The 20,340-nt window shown below is 32.6% G+C and overlaps 1 protein-coding gene across 1 annotated transcript in view; it reads left to right on the top strand.

Moving 5' to 3' along the window:
• Window positions 1-9,254, top strand: part of LOC114338070 (cathepsin L-like proteinase) — a 51,962-nt gene extending 42,708 nt beyond the window's left edge. Inside the window, exons 4-5 of the mRNA XM_028288658.2 lie at window positions 130-376; window positions 8,789-9,254. Coding sequence (XP_028144459.1) covers window positions 130-376; window positions 8,789-9,108 — 567 coding nt within the window. The 3' untranslated portion in view covers window positions 9,109-9,254. The remainder of the gene's footprint in view (window positions 1-129; window positions 377-8,788) is intronic.
• Window positions 9,255-20,340: the final 11,086 nt, after the last annotated feature.

Here is a 20,340-nt window from a genome sequence, read left to right as displayed (position 1 = left end):
AACTCACCAATTTTCATACAAATCGATGGAGGTTCAACGAAATCGGAGGTAATAGCTCATATCCACCTTCAGTGACTCCACTATAATAAAATGTAATAGTTTTAATTTTAATTCTATTTTTTTATTTAGTCTTCAGCTATGGAAATAGAAACCGCATGGCACAATCTTACCTATGAATATTTAAGTACCCAATTTCTAATTGACTGTACTGAAAGTTATCAAGAGGCGTACAATCAAATGTACTATGATGGAATACCCAATGAAATAGATTATCCCTTTAAAAATGGAAAAGGTGAATGTAAACCAATCTGCAAAGGCCGATGTCTTAATCATCACTATTTATCTAGTGAAGATTTAATTAAAAAAACAATAGCACGTAAGTAATATCTATACATAAAAAAGGTTAATTCATCAAACAATTCGAGTTTTTGTTTAATTAGATGGTTATTATAAAGTAATATATCATCATCATTACAGCCGTTCAATCTTTGTGAATTATGGCAATGCCGAGGAATATAGTATGTAATCTTTTTTCCAGGTGGATTATTCCTGTTTAGTTTATTTCTTATAGATCTATAAAATGTCTCTGTAGCGTTGGTTATGTATTTTCAATCTTTTCTATTTCTGCATCTTTTCTTCCAGTCTTTTATTTTCCTCATTTTTATGTCTTCCTCTATCTGGTTCCACCAAATTATCCTGGTTATTTCTCTTTTCTTGGTCCCAGAGGTTTCTAGTTAGTGATTCTTTTTACCATTTATGTGGGTCCTCTTCTCATTATATGGCCTGCCCATTCTAGTCGTCTTGCTTTTATATATATTATCTTTTACTATGTTCTTTGTTCTTACCAATCTGTCCATATCTTGTTGAATTTCATTATTGGTCTTCATTTTTGTTTCTCCGTCGCTATTTCTTTTTGGTCCCAATATTTATGTCATTATTTTTCTTTTTACTATTCTTAGATCTTTTTATCTTTTTTTGTCAGCGTCGTGGTTTCCATTGCATATGTGATAACTGGTAAGATCAGCGTCTTATACTTTCTGATTTTATTTTGTTTGCTAATGTTTTTGGATCTGAGTAATTGCTTGTTCCTTACAAAAGCTTGATAACTCTTCTGAATTCTCTTGTGTGTTCTATCTTTGCTTCTTTTTCTTATTGTAACACCTAGGCAGTTGAACTTAAGTTACGTCTTGAAGCTACTTCTTCAAATTCATATTTTCGATAATATTCTATATATTTTGATATAAACCAGGGCTTCCCAAACTGTGCGTCGCGACGCCCTGGGGCGTCGCCGAGTTGTCCCAGGGGCGTCGCGTGTCAGAGCGGACTTTTAATACAGAAAATATATTTACTACAATACTCATATCCTGCAATTGGCAGATAAAATTACTGGGTTTCAGAATAAGTTGCTCTTATGGAAGAGAAAATTAGAAGATCAAGAAATTGACTGCTTTACAAGGTATTCTACAAGAAAACTCGATAGAAATCATCGATCCCTCTTTAAAAAATACACAACACTTGCTATCGTTGAGCGAACACTTTGAGAAATATTTTCCCGAAGATCTGGAGTAATATGACTGGGTCAGAAACCCTTTCCAGTTATCCACGTTATCGACACTTTCAACAGAGGAAAAAGAACAACTGACAGAATTGTCCTGTGATTCCAGCCTAAAGCTTCAATACGACAAGGACGCACTGTTTGAATTTTGGAGCTCAGTTTATCATGAATATCATGCCATCAAAACTGCAAAATTAAAGGTTTTATTACCATTTGCGACTTCGTATTTGTGCGAAACGGAATTTTCTGCAGTGACAGTAATTAAAAACAAGTACAGGTCAAACATAAACTTATGTTCAAATAGTTTTTCTTGTTATAACTATAACCTGTTACTAGGCTAGTACTTACTAAAATTGGTAAATTTTATTGGGGTTGGGTTGAGGGCGTCGCAAAAATATTCCAAAGTCTCAAGGGCGTCACAGTACGAATAAGTTTGGGAAGCCCTGATATAAACCAAACTTATATGGAATCACCATGTATTTCGAAGTAATATTTATTTCTTTTGAAACAACTTGTTATTATTGCGAAGAATAAAGGTTTTCGTTGAAAATTTTCAAATCGATAAGACAATCAGATAGTACAACTTGGTACGGTATAAGTTATTTGCTTGAGTTGCAAATTGATCGAAAATAAATAAACTAACTTTTGCGTCCAAAAACGAAAATATGCCTCATGTGGGGTTATAGAACCTACAATGGGGAAAGATTATTGGTCTTGTGGAGCAAGTAATGTTCTCAGAGGGACATAGCTGTAGAGCTAGGAGTTCTGTCCAAAACCAATACAGTAACAGGAACTAGGAACCTCAAAAATAAAGCAAGGGAAACTCGCAAAAAAGTAATAACGGCTCTCCACGATCGTTTAATTGTACAATCAGCTGGAAGGCACCCACCCATTTCTCACCTTCAGTTCCAAAGGCAGCTTTTGGAAGCTACAGATGTAACTGTTTCAGTTGAAACGATATGAAGAAGAGTTCGTGCCAAGAAGTATACAGCAGGAGACAGTTATGGGCGCTCGAGTTATCCAGACAGCACAAGATTGATCGCCTAAATTGGTGTCTTCACCACCAAAACTCGAACATTGGGAATTGGCAAAATATGATATTTTCAGAAAAAGTCAGGATTTGTGTAAAATCAGATGACCCACGAAATCGTGTACTTAGAGGTCGAGGAAGACAAGCAAAAACGAAAACTGTCAGATCTGTTCACAAATATACAAGGGGAAGTGTAATGTTCTGGAGAGGAATTGTGATTCGTAAAAAAACTCCTGTAACTTTCATCCAAAAAACTTAAACTGCTCACAGGAATGTTGATAACCTGTAGTTGGACTCTGAAGAGATGCAAGAGGAGAAAATTTAATTTAAATACATGATAATGAACCTCCATATACCATTAGAGTAGTGACTAGAGACATCATTAAAGTAGAAGGCATCACCCTTGTTTGGAGTGGCCTGCTTGCTGACCCGAGCTTAACTCTATTAAAAATTAGAGCTCGCCGAGATCATCCACAAAACACCGCACGGCTAGTATACAACAAGCTTGAATAAAGACTAGAGGTGATAACACTGACTACCAAAAAAAAAAAAAACAAAAAATATAAATAAAAATAATTTAAACATTATTCGTTTAACATTGAAATTTTTACCCATGTTGAGCTGCCCCCCCACTTGCAAAAATGAAAAAACAAATAGCCCTGATTTATGAGCTCTTTATGAGCTTTCATATTTCGCAAACTAAAAATTTTGAGCTCGTTCCACTGAGCAGGAATTTAATACTTTAGTGGTGGGGGGTGGCTTAAAAATAGGAACATTGAATCGGTTTTTGCGGTAGAATTACGAGCTATTTATGAGCTCTTGAAAGTATATAGTTTCGATTTTTGAGCTCATCCCCTTCACCCCCAAACAACCCTTTAATTGATTTAACTTAAGAGAAAAATGCTGAGAAAACTTAAAATATATCGTATTGCGGATATAATTCCTATAGCTTATATACTCTAAGAATAAACTCTTAAATCACGTGCATTTCGATTATTGAGCTACAACCCCTTTGCAAGAAAACCACCCTATCTTCTTGGCTTAAGAGAAAGTTGTACTTAAAATTCATTAAATTAATTATTTGGCGACTACATATCATTTAATAATTTATAAGCTTCCAAATTACGCGCATTTAGATCAGTAAATTGCAATTTATTTTGTATAGTGCAGTCACTGAAGGTAAAAATCAACGATTTACTTCAATTTCGGTGAACCTTCATCGATTTTCACTAAAATTGGTCAGTGGTTAGAGGATAAGTCAAGAAACAAAGGTGACATGGTACCACCTTGCGCTTTTACCCTGAGGGTGGATACCGCCCCTTCTCGGGGGTAAAAATTATTTTATAAGAAATAACTGCACAAATCAATAAAGAAACAAATTAAAAGCAAAATTTATTATATAAAGTTATTAAAATAAGTCAATACTTTTTAAGTTATTTAGGGGAGTGCAATTAGAACGAAAAGATACAATGTTTCGGAAAAAATCAAACAAGGTTATATTTTTCTAAAACTTTTTTTGTTAGTTTATAAATATGTTAAAGTAAAAAGTTCTACTCACAAATTTCGCCGCTAATTGTTTATTAATTGTTTAAACAATAACAATTGTTTTGTATAAATAATCTTAAGAATATGAGTGAATTCAACATTTTATTTTGATAAAAAATGTTTTTATTTTAGTTTTGATTATGCTGAACCTGAATCTGACATTACAATTTGCAAATTCAAAATGGGGGATTCAAAATGGCGGATTTTTTCCTAAAAATCCTTAAAAAGTAGTTGTAAAATTCGAATATTCTTTATAAAACGTGTTTGTTTACATATATGTGGATATTTTTGAGAGGTTGCTGAACCTGAATCAAATTTTGATAATTTAAATTATAAAATGGCAGATTCAAAATGGCGGATAACTTAAAAAATAGTTGTAAAATCATAATTTCTTTACAAAATGTATTTATTTCTACATATATTTATTTTTGAGACCTTTGATAAACCTAACTTAAATGTTAACATTATAAACTATAAAATGGCGGATCCAAAATGCGGATTTTCTAAAAAGAACATAAAAAGAACATTTTTCTAAAACATTTATTGTCTTTATTTTTAACAGGTTGTTGAATCTGAATTAAAGATTAAAAATTTAAATTTCAAAATGGCGGATCCAAAATGGCGGATATTTAAATGAAAAACAAGTAGAATCCAATCAAACAAATATGAAATTTCATTCTTAAAAAAAAGATAAACAAATAATTTTCACAATAATATTAAAAATTAAAATGTATTAGAAAGAATATTAAAAAAAAACAAATTTTCGATTAGAAGGATATAATTACATATTGGAACATAGTTTTTAATTCCAAACAACTTTTCTTTATAAAAAATTTCGATATTGTGAAATATAAAGGTACTTTACTCCTGAGTGAAATTCATATTTTTTGACATACCTCGTACAAAATTCACAAAATTTGATATTTGATGATTGCATATTATGTTATATACGATGCTGAGTATTTTATAAAGAATAACTTTTTTTTGTAAAACTGATATTAAAAAAGTTATCAATAGGTTGCAAGTTACGCAGACATACTGTATAAGAGCTAAAAAAAAATTTTTTGTTAAACATTTATTATTGTTGAAGCTTATTATTAAATGTATTTTAGGTAAATTTTACACAAAAAAATTTTGATCACTCTGAATATACATTTTTTCAGCTGGTAATTTTCGGTTTTTGTATTACATTTTTGTTATCTTTCTTAGTTTTCTCAAAAAGAAATTGTTTATTTCATTTTTAAACCAAAATAATTCAGTGTTTTTAAAGATTACATCCCAAGCTTTAAAAGAATAGCAACAAAATTGTATTAGGTTTATTCAAACTTGAGTAATACCGTCTAAAAATGGTGGGAATTCTGTAAAACTACGAAGTTTTCAAAAATTACATTTTTTGAGACATCGTATTATTTGAATTAAATTTTTGAGATTTTTTTTGAATGAAACATCGTTTACTAAGATGATTTAGAGGTAAGTTGTGCAAATTTGAGAGTTTTATAAGGTAAATTGTATTAGTTACACATTTTTAAATCATTTTTAAACAAAATTCATGTAAGGCTCATTTTCCGCCCACACCGTACTTATGTCCATAAATTTTATTTCTTTTTATTACAACCATAATATAGCTTATTTCATCTTCTTTCATGTCCAATTTGTAAAATTTCTTTTGATCCACTAGTTAAAGAATTACATTAAAAAAACTCAACCGTGCACTTCTTCCAACGCTTGTTTACAGTGCGCCAATGTATGTGAGAAGGGTGACTTTAGCGTTATAAATAAAAAATTACAGGAGCTAGAGATTTAATTATAGAAAAATCTTTATATAAGTTTTTTTTTGTAAAATTTTCTGAATTTTTCAATGGTCAAGTCAGTTTTCTCCTAAAAATTATATTTTCGGAGTTATTTAAAAAAACATCTAACTTCGCTGTTCATTTGTTTAATAAAAAATGAAGCACCCACTTCTCGAGTAGAACTTTTTGATATGTTGTTTATTAAACATTTCTTAATGAAATTACAAAAAATTTTATCTTGTTTGATTTTTTCCGAAGTGAAAATCTAAATGCACTCCCCTAATTACAGATCAAAGATTTTAATTATTATTCGTGAAAAAAATGCATGTTTTGAAGCGGTTTTTCGTAAATCACTGAAAAACTGTAAGTTTTTACAAAAAAGTTAATAGTAGTTTAATTCCAATAGCTCATATTCTAAGAATAAACTCTTAAATCACGCACTTTTCGACTATAGAGCTACAACCCCTTCGCAAGAAAACCATCCAATATTCCCGGCTTAAGAGAGAGTTGTACTTAAAATCATTTAAGTTAATTATTTGGCTACTACATATCGTTTAATAATTTATGAGCTCGCAAAATATACGCATCTCAATTATTGAATTGCCATTTTCTTTCTATAGTGCAATCACTGAAGGTAAAAATCAACTATGACCTTCGATTTGGGTAAATCTCCATTCATTTTTTATTTAAATGTATTTAGTAAGTGTTATAAAATGCATCTCTTTCCCGTTATTTAAGCTTGAATCATTAGATTTGAATAGTCGCAGAAAAAACTATACATTTAATTACCTATAACTTACTTTAAATTTACATTAAAGGGTTTTTCAAGTCAGCAATTTATTATATTTTTTATTAGCTTCAATTTTAGTGATGAAAACTTTTTTGTAAAAACTTACAGTTTTTAATGCCTGGTTGCACCAACAGATCTTAAGCTCCAGCTTAGCTAAGCTCTACTTATAGATAGGGCCTTCTTGATTACGTTGCACCATAATTTTAGATTCTTACCTTATTATCATTTATATCTATTATTATATTATGGTATTCTTATTGTAATATATTATAATTGTCTTATATTAATTCTTATGATATTCTCGACTTAAGCTTAAGACTGTTGGTGCAACCGGGCATAAGTTATTTATGAAAAATCGCTTTAAAGCATTTCTTTCACAAAAATTAAAATATTTGATCTTTAATAACTCACAAAGTATTGATTTATTTTAATAACATTATATAACAAATTTTGCTTAGAATTTGTCACTCCCTTGATTTGTGGGGTTATTTTTAATAAAGTAATTTTCACCCCCGAGAAGGGGTGACATACCCCCGGCTAAGTTGTTATTGTTAATTTTCTTTCTTGACGTATCCTCTATCCGCTCACCAATTTTCGTGAAAATGAATGGAGATTTACCGAAATCGAAGGTTATGGTTGATTTTTACCTTCAGTGACTGCACTATAGACAGAAAATGGCAATTCAATAATTGAGATGCGTATATTTTGCGAGCTCATAAATTATTAAACGATATCTAGTCGCCAAACAATTAATTTAAATTATTTTAAGTACAACTTTCTCTTAAGCCGGGAATATGGGATGGTTTTCTTACGAAGGGGTTGTAGCTCAATAATCGTAAGGCGCGTGATTTAAGAGTTTATCCTTAGAATATAAGCTATACGAATTAAACTACTATTAACTTTTTTGTAAAAACTTACAGTTTTTCAGTGATTTACGACAAACCGCTTCAAAACATGCATTTTTTTCACGAATAATTAAAATTTTTGATGTTTAATAACTTAAAAAGTATTGATTTATTTTAATAACTTTATATAACAAATTTTGCTTATAATTTGTTCTTTTATAGATTTGTGCAGTTATTTTTTATAAAATAATTTTCACCGCCGAGAAGGGGTGGTATCCACCCTCAGGGTAAAGCCGCAAGGTGGTACCATGTTACCTTTGTTTCTTGAGGTATCATCTAACCATTGACCAATTTTCGTGAAAATCGATGAAGGTTCACCGAAATTGAAGGTAATCGTTGATTTTTACCTTCAGTGACTGCACTATACAAAATAAATTGCAAGTTACTGATCTAAACGCGCGTAATTTGGGAGCTTATAAATTATTAAATAATATGTAGTCGCCAAATAATTAATTTAATGTATTTTAAATACAACTTTCTCTTAAGCCAGGAAGATAGGGTGGTTTTCTTGCGAAGGGGTTGTAGCTCAATAATCGAAATGCACGTGATTTAATAGTTTATTCTTAGAGTATATAAGCTATAGGAATTATATCCGCAATACGATATATTTTAAGTTTTCTCAGCATTTTTCTCTTAAGTTAAATCAATTAAAGGGTTGTTTGGGGGTGAAGTGGATGAGCTCAAAAATCGAAACTATATAATTTCAAGAGCTCATAAATAGCTCGTAATTCTGCCGCACAAACCGATTCAATATTATTATTTTTAAGTAGTGGGGGGGGGCTGACTAACCCCCCGCCCACTACAGTATTAAATTCCTGCTCAGTGGAACGAGCTCAAAATTTTTAATTTGCGGAATATGAAAGCTCATAAATAGCTCATAAATCAGGACTATTTGTTTTTTAATTTTTGCAAATGGGGGGGGGGGCAGCTCAACACTGGTGAAGTTTTTTATGCCATTTGCTTTGAAAAAAGGAGTTTCAATTTGTTTGTTAAATACTTTATTCGTTTATTTAATTGTTATGTATTTGTTATTAAATTGCTTTAAAATAAATATTGTTTGACTTCCTGTGTTTGTTTTTTTTTAATTCGCGCGAAATAATAAAAAATAACAGAATATTTCATATAAGTTTGGTTGTGTGTATTTCTTACAATATTAAGTAATTTTGTTTTCAGTACTTGCTCCCGTAACCGTCTATTTCGATGGAGGCGATCTGCCATTTTATAAACAAGGAATAATTGATGGTTCAAACTGTCCGCGCAGCTTTATTCCACATCCTTCAACTTGGAGAAAACCTTGGAGTGCTGTTATCATAGGTTACGGCAATGATGGTAGTGACGGCAGTGGAACTGATTACTGGATTTTAAAAAACTCTTGGGGTGATTCTTGGGGAGAAGAGGGATACTTTAAATTAATCAGAGGAAAAGAGGCTTGTGGCATGATGCGGTTGCCTATATGGCCTTCCCTTCAAGAACCAAACGGAAGCTGCGATTAAAATTTATAAGAATATAGCTGGTTCCTAAAAAACTGATACGACTCTTAGTACGATTTGATCATTTTGAGCAGTGTATTTGATTGGTTTGACATTATATTATATTTGTTATGACAGACAAATAATAAAATAAACAAACAAACAACAAACAGATGATTACATAAATATGGTACGGGAGTAAAATATGCTAAATGTGTAGTCACTCGAGCGCTTTGAGGACCTATTGGGTTGAGAAGAGTAGGTCCTAAAACCAAAAAAAAGTTAAGTGAAGTTTTCCATTTTAGTGGGCGCTTGCCATTTTTTAATACAATTTTCCATTTGCAACAATCGTTTTTTTCGATTATTGCGCCATCTATTTATAATTCGAAAAAATGTCTCGAATAAAAATTACTTATTTTACGTAAGGAATCCAAATCTGCAATAAAAAATGGGGAGTCCTATTTAAGATTTTAAAGTTACCCCCACCCCACCTCCATGGGGGTCGTGTTTGGTGTCATTCAATAGATTTTTCAAAAATATTGAATACGCGTATATTGCAGTTTTTTGATCTAATGTTCATTTCGCGAAATATCGCGGGGTTCCTAGTTAAAATTTTAAATTTACTCCCCTCCTCTCCGTGGGGGTGGTGTTTGGTATTATTCGATAGATTTTTGAAAAATTTTGAACAAGTATTTTTTAGTTTTTCGATCTGACGTTTATTCCTCGAAATATTCGCTTTTTTCTTGTTAAACTTTTTGACTCGCCCATTTCCTTACGCCCCGCCAAACCGTCAGATTTTTTAAATAAACACTGTTTTGCATGTACTTAACTTACCTTATCTTAAGGTGAAACAGTAGCGATCAACAGGTAGCGAAAACGCGTTCCAAGATTGCGGCTGAAATTTTGAATTTTTTTTTGAGATATTTGGCACACGTATTCGTAATATAATAAAGAATGGCGGTACAGAGCCCAATTTGAAAAATATATTAATATGTGGAAATTACTCTGTAATTAAATACAATATTAAAAACACGAGTCTGTACCGCCATTAAGAAGAACAAAAAAATACACTTTCTTCAAATAAATTTTTTATCCGATGCCTAGATTTTGTGTCATTTTGGAGCTACTAATGAAATAAAAAATTTTAGTAGTTTCAAAATGACACAAAATCTAGGCATCGGATAAAAAAGTTTATTTGAAGAAAGTGTATTTTTTGTTCTTTTTAATGGCGGTACAGGCTCGTTTTTTATATTGTATTTAATTACAGGGTAATTTCCACATATTTATATATTTTTCAAATTGGGCTCTGTACCGCCATTCTTTATTACATTACGAATACGTGTGCCAAATATCTCGAAAAAATATTCAAAATTACAGCCGCAATCTTGGAACGCGTTTTTGCTACCTGTTGATCGCTACTGTTCCCTCTTAATCTGACGATTTTGAGTATTTCTAAGGATAAACTTTTTTTTCGGGCCCCCCTTAACGAACTCCCCTGTATTCGGATCCAATATAAAATATGGTAGGGGTAAATAAACAGGGTACAAGGTTTCTCCCCATACCATAATCTGATGCGCTCGAGTAACTGCAAAATCCCCGTTTGGGCTCCCCTACCATGTTAATTCATAAATTGTCATAATTATTAAGGTCTTAATATTGATATTATTTTGAATTCTTGCAGTCTTTCTAAAAGCGTACTATATTCATGAGCGGTAGATATTTTTGGTCTTCCAGAACCTTGCTTTCTTTCAAGACTTTCTTGTTCTCTCCATCTTTTATTAATATTAAAAACTGTTGTTCTGCTTACGTTAAAATGGTTCTTTACGGCAGATAGTGACCAACCATCTTCTAATTTCGTTACAATTCTTGCTTTTAGTTCTTTGCTAACATGTGGAGCCATTTTTTGAGGTTGAACCAACGAAGTGTCAACACTGATGGAATGGCCCCGTCCCATTCAAACAGTAAAGCGAGATTTCCTGAAACATACACGAGAGAGTTCCTAGAGAAACAGAGAATTTTTCAGGTAAAATTTGCTACAACTACCACCAGAGTTGCCAGATGTGATTTTATAAATCCCCCACTTAGGAACTGAAATTCCCTCAAATTGAAGCTCAAATCACCCAATTTAATTTAAATCAGATTTAAAATTGGAATTGATGGTATCAGTATGGAACAAGTAATGGAAGTAAAATACCTTGGAATTACATTGTCAAGTTACGGAGACCTGGACAAATAAGTGAGAAATCAAGTACAAAAACACATAGACTGGCAGGATGCCTTAATAACACTATATGGCGAAACCGACATATTAATACTGAGATGCAGTCAAGAATTTATAAAACCAGTGTAAGACCAATAATGACATATGCATCAGAAACAAGACCCTATACAGCTACAACACAAAGACTAGTGGAAACGGCTGAGATGAGAGTAGCATTACAAGAAATACACTGAGAGAGGAATGAAGATACCAGAAGACAATGTAACGTACAGCGTATAAACGAATGGACACTAAATAGAAAAAAAAAAAAGAATGGAACAACCGCATAATCAGCATGTGGGAGACACGTGTGGTCAAAACAGCAAGAGATAAATCACCAATGGGTAGAAGAAGTATCGGCCGACCGCGCAAAATATGGAGTGAGAACCTTCCATAGAGGTATCAGTCCGCCAATTAACAAGCAGAATTGCTTATAAAGAGGAAGAAGAAGAAGAAGAAGGAACAACAATTACCAGTGACAACACAGGAGAACCGGAAGTTGAAGTATGAATACTGGGGCGGGGAATAAACCTTTCTTTGCCGCTAAACATCTAATGGGGTCAAAGCTTCTCTCAGCAGGTGCCAAAATCCAAATGTACAAAACCATAATACGACCAGCAGTGACATATGGAAGTGAAACATGGACGATGAGAAAGAAGGAAATCAATAAACTTTTAATATGGGAACGCAAAATCCTGCGAGATATATATTTGGTCATTGCAGAAACAGTGTGACAAATAAATGGAGGAGCCGATACAACAATGAATTAGAGACTCTCTTCGGGCAGAGAAACATCGAGAGATACATAAAAGCCAATAGACTAAGATGGGCAGGCCACGCGTTACATGATGACGACAGACTGATTTAGTGTTGCCCAAATGCAAGACCAAGACGAGACTTGGACAGTCTTGGTCTTGGTCTTGCACCAGTACACCTGGTCTTGGTCTTGGTCTTGGTATTGCACTCCCAGTCTTGGTCTGGGTCTTGGTCTTGCAGCAAGAGTCTTGCAAGTCTCGCAGTTACCCACTAGCATATTGCTATTTTATTAATAAACAACTCACATTAGGTGGGTTTGTACCCACGATCTAAACTATCCCTGCCTATACGCTAACTAACTGGGCTATCTACCATGTCCCACGAGAGTCAGTCTGTACATCTTCTTTTTTGGTTGACCATATTTTATTTCAATTTTTTATAAGATATTTTTTGCTTAGAATATTTTTTTCAATAGAATACTTACTTTTTGAGTCATTTGCGCTAAAACCGTCGAAAAACGTGTTTTTTCTTTGTTGAAAAATGAACATACTTACTTTTGAATACTTACTTTTGTCTTTGTTGAAAAATGAACATATTCAGTCGCAAATAGCTCGAAAAGTATTGACTTGGTTTATTTGTAGATGAATAAAATGGAACAAAAGTTGCTTAGAATTAGTCAGTTTATTCAACCTTGACTTATTTTGAACCTTTGTTTTTTAACCCCCCAAGAAGGGGTGAAACCCATCCCCAGGGCAAAATCACACATCGGCCAATATCCCTTTTTATATAATTATATCTCTTTGTTTGAAATTTGAAGGTTTTGTAACATTTTACCGTGCGTGAATGGACTATACAGGGTAGCCAAGCATTATCTTATCTAGTGCTTTTTCAGCAAAAAATTTTGTTTGGCCGATTGATCTAATATCTAATTGCACACCCGGCAAACAGTTTATAAGTAGGACGTTTAGTCTTTACGATATTTATGGATAAGGAAAAACAATTGAGTGGTTGTCCGTAACACTGGATATGCTATTCGTATTATATTTTTATCACCTGTACTTTAAAAGTTTCAATGAGATATTATTATACTGTCGTGTCGGCGTCACATAACACAAGAAGATTATTTTATGGAAGGTTAGCTATTCTCAAAATTTAGACAATTACTTAATTGTAATTAATTTCGGAGCGAAGGCGTCGTCTGATATTAGGAAAGAATGAAATATTTTCTTTTTACATTGTATAATAATTTATTATGACCTCTGAGTACTATCCAATAATTAAGAGTGTTCTTATATGAATATTTTAATTCGGTATGTATGTTTATCGTATTGTTCATAATGCGGATAAATCCAATTTTTCAAATTTTTGGTACATATTTTTTTGTATCTCAGTCTCTAAGTATATACCCGAACTAATATACAGGGTGTAACAAAAATACAGGTCATAAATTTAATCACCTATTCTGGGACCAAAAATAGTTCGAATGAACCTAACTTACCTTAGTACAAATATGCACATAAAAAAAGTTACAGCCCTTTGAAGTTACAAAATGAAAATCGATTTTTTCCAATATATCGAAAACTATTAGAGATTTTTTATTTAAAATGGACACGTGGCATTTTTATGGGAAGAATATCTTAAAGAAAAATTATAGTGAAATTTGTGCACCCCATAAAAATGTTATGGGGGTTTTATGTTCCCACCCAAACTTTTGTGTACGTTCCAATTAAATTATTATGGTGATACTATTAGTTAAATTCAATATTATTAAAACTTTTTTGGTTCTTAGTATTTTTTCGACAAGGCAGTTTTTATCGAGTTGCGGCTTCTTTTCTAATATGTTTACATAGAGATTTTATGGGGGTTTTGTTCCTTTAAACCTCGCAAATGGTTGTGTACGTTCCAATTAAACTATTACTGCGATACCATTAGTTACACACGGTGTTTTTAAAACTTTTTGCTTGTTTGTATTTTTTCGATAAGGCACCTTTTATCAAGATGTGGCTTCTTTTTTAATACGGTTCAAAATATACCTAAAAATGTAAATCATAAATAAATTTTCCTATTATTATCAAGTCTCCATAATCGTACTTAGCCATATACAAATATATGGTGGATTTGAAAAATATGCAAAATATCTCGATAAATACTGACTTTTCGAAAGAGTACTAAGAGGCAAAGAAGTTTTTAAAGCATTGTGTTTAATGAATGGTACTACAATAATAATTAAATTAGAATGTACACAAAAGTTTGGGGGGTTTAAAGGAACAAAACCACCATAAAATTTTTATGGGGTGTTTAAATTTCACTACAATTTTTTTTAAGATACTACTGCCATAAGAATGCCACATGTTCATTTTCAATAAAAAATCTCCAATAGTTTTCGATATATTGGAAAAAATCGATTTTCATTTTGTAACTTCAAAGGACTGTAACTTTTTTTATGTGCACATTTGTACTAAGGTAAGTTAGGTTCAATGGAACTATTTTTGATCCCAGAATATGTGATTAAATATGTGATTAAATTTATGACCTGTATTTTTGTTACACCCTGTATTATTCCATAAAACAACACTCAATCCTAACTGCAAGACGCAAGAGTTTCGCAGGTTTAGTCTTGTTCTTGCTCAAGTCTTGCACGGTCAGTATTGGTCTTGGTCTTGGTCTTGCTAAAATAAGGCAGTCTCGGTCTTGGCCTTGGTCTTGCTAAAACGCAAGAACAAGACCAAGACTGCATGACCAAGACCGATTTTGGGCAACACTAGACTGATTAGCAATGTGTTTTGGAAAAGATCAGGCAGTAGAAGACTGGAAAGATGCAGTCAGAGAAGACCTGGAGAAGATAAAAGTGAGACCATGGGAAATAGTAGCACAAGGCCGGAACTAATGGAAGACAATAGTAAACGCAGCAAAGACTCACGAATAGATGTAAAAGCCAACGATGACGATGATGATGTTTCTTTAAAATTGGTCTCTTGAAGACATATAATCGCTGTTTCTGTATTATTGATTAATTTGTTGTATGCATTCTAAGCGACGGTAGAACACATTGCAGTTACACTGTGCTAACCTGAAAGTAAACTATTTATAACATTATGATCGTTGGCAGGTTAGTGAAGACTTGCTAAGATAATGGTCACGTCATCATTATTTGTAAACTGAGATGTTGTACATACTTCTATTTTCTTAATTGACTATATTTAGTTGCTAATATTTAGTTGCTACAAAACTGCAATATATAGGGCAACGACATGAGGGGCGAGCGTTCTAACTTGTTGCAATTAATAATGCAAGAAAGTATACAGAGTAGAAAAGGTCATGGAGAAAGACGCATTTCCTGGTTAAATAATTTGAGAGCTTGGTTTAACTGCAATTCTGCTGGTCTCTTTGGAGCCGCGTTATCAAAAAAGCAAATTGTCATGATGGTTGGCACCTTCTTAGAGGAAGAAGAAGAAGTTGCTTTTAGATATTCCTAGAAACTTTTCATTGCTGTATCTTCTATCTACTACGGGGTATATTTTAAAAAGTCGAGCAATAACTGAAAATTTCGGGTGCATTGCTGTTCCTCTTGTAGAGGGTTATTACTGCTAAATGAATTTTCCAGAAAGACAAGAACATTTTCAACCGAAAGGAAAATAGGTTTAGACTTTCTTGATAAAGATTTTTGATTGTGAAAACAGAGGAGGCAGTTAATTTAAATTGATCTGGTTTGACTTTCTTGGATTTTTTAGTTTTACACTTTTTAGTAGGGATGGCGGTTGTTGACAAAACACCAGTTTTCGGTTAAACCGTTTTTTTTACTTGCGGTTTAACCTGTCTGTGATAACCGGTCAACAAAATCGGTTTTTGGTTTTTTGGTTAGAAGAACGGTTTCGGTCAGCTTGAAATTTCTACTTTGAGCGCGATACAGCGAAAAATTTCCCCATTTTTTCTAGTGATGGGGTTCTTGAATACCAAGCATCGACTAGTATTTGATTCCTGAAACTTCTCGAGATGTCTTGAGAGCATAAATCGAAGAATTAAAATACTAGCTGGCGAAACCTCTAAGTTTGGCCAACAAAAACAAAATGCGTAACAAAATAAACGTGAGATATGTCTCAACCCAAGTAGCCAAGCTTAAATGGAAGTTCGCAGGACATACCCTAAGGCAGAAGGATGAAAGATGGAACCACAAACGAAAAAAGGGAAGGCCACAAATGCGATGGTCAGATGACCTGAAGAAACACGCCGGATAAAAATGGATGCAATGTCCAAGATAGAGAGGAACGAAGGAAGGTAGGGGAGTGTCGTTTGTATATAGCATCTATACAATTACAACTAACTATGACTGCATAGCTGATTGATACTATATTATTATATTTATTTTTAATAGAATTCTCCCATTCACCAAACACGTCGTGCTTATTCTCAATATTATCAAAATGGCCAATTCAACCTGTCAAATTTCTTAAACGTGATTACTTTAGTGAGTGTGGGAGTCATTAATAAATATAAACCAGAAAACATTCAAGAATATTAATGAATTTAAAACACACAATATTTTTTCTCTGAATTCATTATTTTTTTCAGAGGTATAATAACTTATCCGGTTTTTCACCGGTTATTACTTTAAAAAGAAAAAACCGGTTATAACCGGGACAAAAAACCAATCGGTAAAACCGGTTATTGCAAAGTAAAAAAACCGATTTTGGGTTATAACCGGTAGGTTTTTCCCATCCCTACTTTTTAGGTACGATTCTATCTGATGAAGGCATTTTAATGTCTTTGATGGGCACGCTAGTAGATGTGTGTGTTTCTTGAGAAGTTTAATTGCTGAGGTCAGAACGAGGTCAGAACAAAATCTTAAAGGTACCTTTCTTTAAGTTTGTCTGGAGTAACTAGTCTTCTTACGACTAACTCAACAGCGTATATTCTGTTATAATATGTTCAACAAATTTAGGATTTGCTAAAGGCGCATTCTCACGGTTCGACTTTAGTTGATCAACTTTAGTAGATCAACTAAAATCGGTCAAGTTTTTGTTCACACATTTCAAACAAAATTGGAGCAATTAGTTTTAATAAAATGGCGCTAAATATAGTTATACATAAAAGTATAAATATTGTTAGCAGTTTACTGATTCAGCAACTCACGAAAATTATGTTAAGACGGAATAAATAACATAAAAAACGTCGTTTCTAGATACGAAATTGGATTAAAAGAAGACATGAATGTCGTGTTTCAGAAACTCTGCCAAAAGAACTTGCTTTGGAGGATACAGAAGGATATAAACATCTGAACATAACACTCTCTGACTACTTTAAACTCATTTTGTTAATTTAGACGATAACAATTTACGCAGACAAGAGTGATTCAAGCATAGATATAATAACCTGTAGACTAGGATAGCTATGGGCCGCTCTGTGCATCGAGGTGTAACGCCGATATCAAGGACGCCATTGGTCAGTATTCATTTTGAGTGGTCTAGCCATCTTTGTCCGTCATATGAGCGGTATCGCTTAGTAAAAAGAGATAGATAGGCCACCGATCGACTGCCGCGCGTTACGCTTCTTTGCACAGTATGTCTTGTCTACGGTTAACATGTCTCTGGATTAAAGTTGACCAATAAATGTTCATACGCTTCAAACACTATTCCACTCGTCTGAAAACTGTCAAGTTGAACGACAATAGAATAGAATAGAATAGAAATATGCTTTATTGCCATGAAAAATTTATCAATTTTATAGACAAAGCTTACAAGAATTATAAATAAAAACAATAACAAATACAATTTACTGAAAATTATACAAATCGTCAATATAAATTAAACATAATAAAGTGAAATAAAAATCAGTAACAATCTGTTGCAAAATTAAAAGACAATTGCAAATTGCTTAATCTACCTTAAGAAATTTAATAAGTTATGCTGCTGCATATGACACTCAAATATAGATTAAGATTCTACTTATATATAAGAATACTGTAATTTCTTAGTTATAGGTTAAGAAACTCTGCTATTGAATAATATGGTCTTTCAGATAAATAGGCTTTTGTCATTTTACGGAACTTGGGAAAAGATGTTGTAGAGGGAGATGGTTGTATAGTTTTTTTGCAGAATATAATATAGATTTCTTTACTAACTCACTGGACAGGATCGGTAAATAGATGTCAAAGGTAGAATTTCTGGTGGGATAGTCACATAAACAAACAGTTTATAAAATATATAATGAAGGTAGTGTTAGAATCCTGTGATCTTTGAAGTAGCTTCTGCAATGTGTTGTTCTTCTGAGGCCAAACAGATATCTTATTGCTCTTTTTTGTAATTTAAAAATAACTTCGGATTGGGCAGCTGTACCAGAACCCCAAAATGGCAGATCATATTGAAGATGGGACTCGAACAATGAAAAGTATGTTATTTTGAAAGAGGCTAAATTCATTTCCTTCGAAACAGATCTTATTGCAAAGCAAGCTGAGGATAGCTTCTTGCTTAACACATCGATATGGAGGGACCATTTAAGGTTGCTATCTAAAAAAATACCAAGAAACTTTACAGAATCAACGATACTGATCTGGCTGTTATGAAGAGGTAAGGGTTGAAGAGTTCATTTATAGGATAATCCTACTGTTTTATGTACGTTAAAAGAAAGTAAATTAAAATCGGATAAGGATTTTATTGTGAGTATATTATATATAGTGGGAATATTGTAGGAGAATCAATGTGCATTGATAGACCAATTAAGCCAAATTAATGACAAAGTTTGACTCGATCAATCTTTTGTTGGATCGACAAAAGTTGACCGATTAAAATTGAAACATATGTTCTCACAGCTATTATCATTTGACTTTAGTTAATCCACTAAAGTTGATCAACTAAAATCGAACCGTGAGAATGCACCTTAAGTAGATGCATATATCCGATTATTGACGTAGAAAGTTTGTACATAGTTCATGTATCTATAAATATTACTTGATATTTTTTCAGTTATTTTGGTTTTGGTTTTGACATTATTAGCCGTTGCATGCGAGTTTGAATTGAACATCCGGTGATGTTTTGTCTAGACATTGTGTTGCTAACTGTAGGAGAACTTTGATTTGATTACAGTTTTTAGCAAAAATTGACACTATTTCACAGAGTGATACGTACACATTCACTCTCAATAGGACAGAAAAAAATAAAGAGTTTAAAATATGAAAAAATTTAAACATGTAATTAAACAATTATTTTGATTCTGTCAAAAAAACATTAGAAAACAATGAACATTTTAGTTTATTAAAAAAACTATGTTTTGGTTTATAAATTAAAAAAAAATTATAAAGTTTTAATCTTCAGAAAATTGTTGGAAAATGAGACCCTAAGTCTAAGGGATTGTATAAATCTTTAGTTTTGCACTAAATACTCCATTTTTAACCAAGGCTCCCTTCTCGTTTTCATTAAACTAAAAGAATGCTTCTGGCATTATCGCTCTCCAAAAATAGTAAAAGCGTGTAGGGTTTTCAACAGCTTAAAGATTCTTTATAAGGCTTGCAATTACAACAATTACAGGAAAGAAACTGACATAAATGACTGGAAGCCACAGTAAAGCTGGACTAAAGATTCTAATCAGCTTATCTGAAAAGAGACACGGAAGTCTTAACCGCAGGCACAACTGAAACGAGGAACAGAACGCGGACGCTAAAATTCTCCGGAAATTGCGGTTTTTATCTCATTACAGGAACGTAGAAATTTTAGTTTTGTTCAGCTTTTTGCTTTGTTGTAATTAAAATAATTTTTAGAGTAATGGAATTTTAAAGTTCCTTTAACATCGGTAAGAAAGTATAAACGTTCTTCTAGTTCGTAAAAGAATTATTGCCATATTTTCAGTAACGAATTTTTGTGTCTGTCAGTAACAGTCTGCCTGATCTCATGTAATGTACTCTTGGCTATGTGTGTAGTCCAGAGAAATAAGATTTTTACCGGGACACTTGACCAGCCAGGTTGCAAATGGGTTTTTTTGGATACTATACACATAATACATCATAAATACAAAAATGCTCTTCACAGTTCGGTCGAGAATTTTAGTTATTAACAATTAAGTGTCAAAAAATTAAAATACCTTATCTAGAGTATTTATCTTTTAGTAGATGAGTAAAGGTTTAAAATGTCTGTCTTTGAATTTTGGTACGATCATTTGTTGCTTCGAAAATTACAAAATAAGACTAAAATTTCGAAAATCAGAAATTTGCTATAACTTTTGCGAAAGTGAAATTAAGACTTTCATATTGC

This window comes from Diabrotica virgifera, chromosome 4 (genome assembly GCF_917563875.1).
Source record: "Diabrotica virgifera virgifera chromosome 4, PGI_DIABVI_V3a".
Classification (NCBI taxonomy): Eukaryota; Metazoa; Arthropoda; class Insecta; order Coleoptera; family Chrysomelidae; genus Diabrotica; species Diabrotica virgifera.
This window is presented reverse-complemented; position numbering and strand designations above follow the sequence as displayed.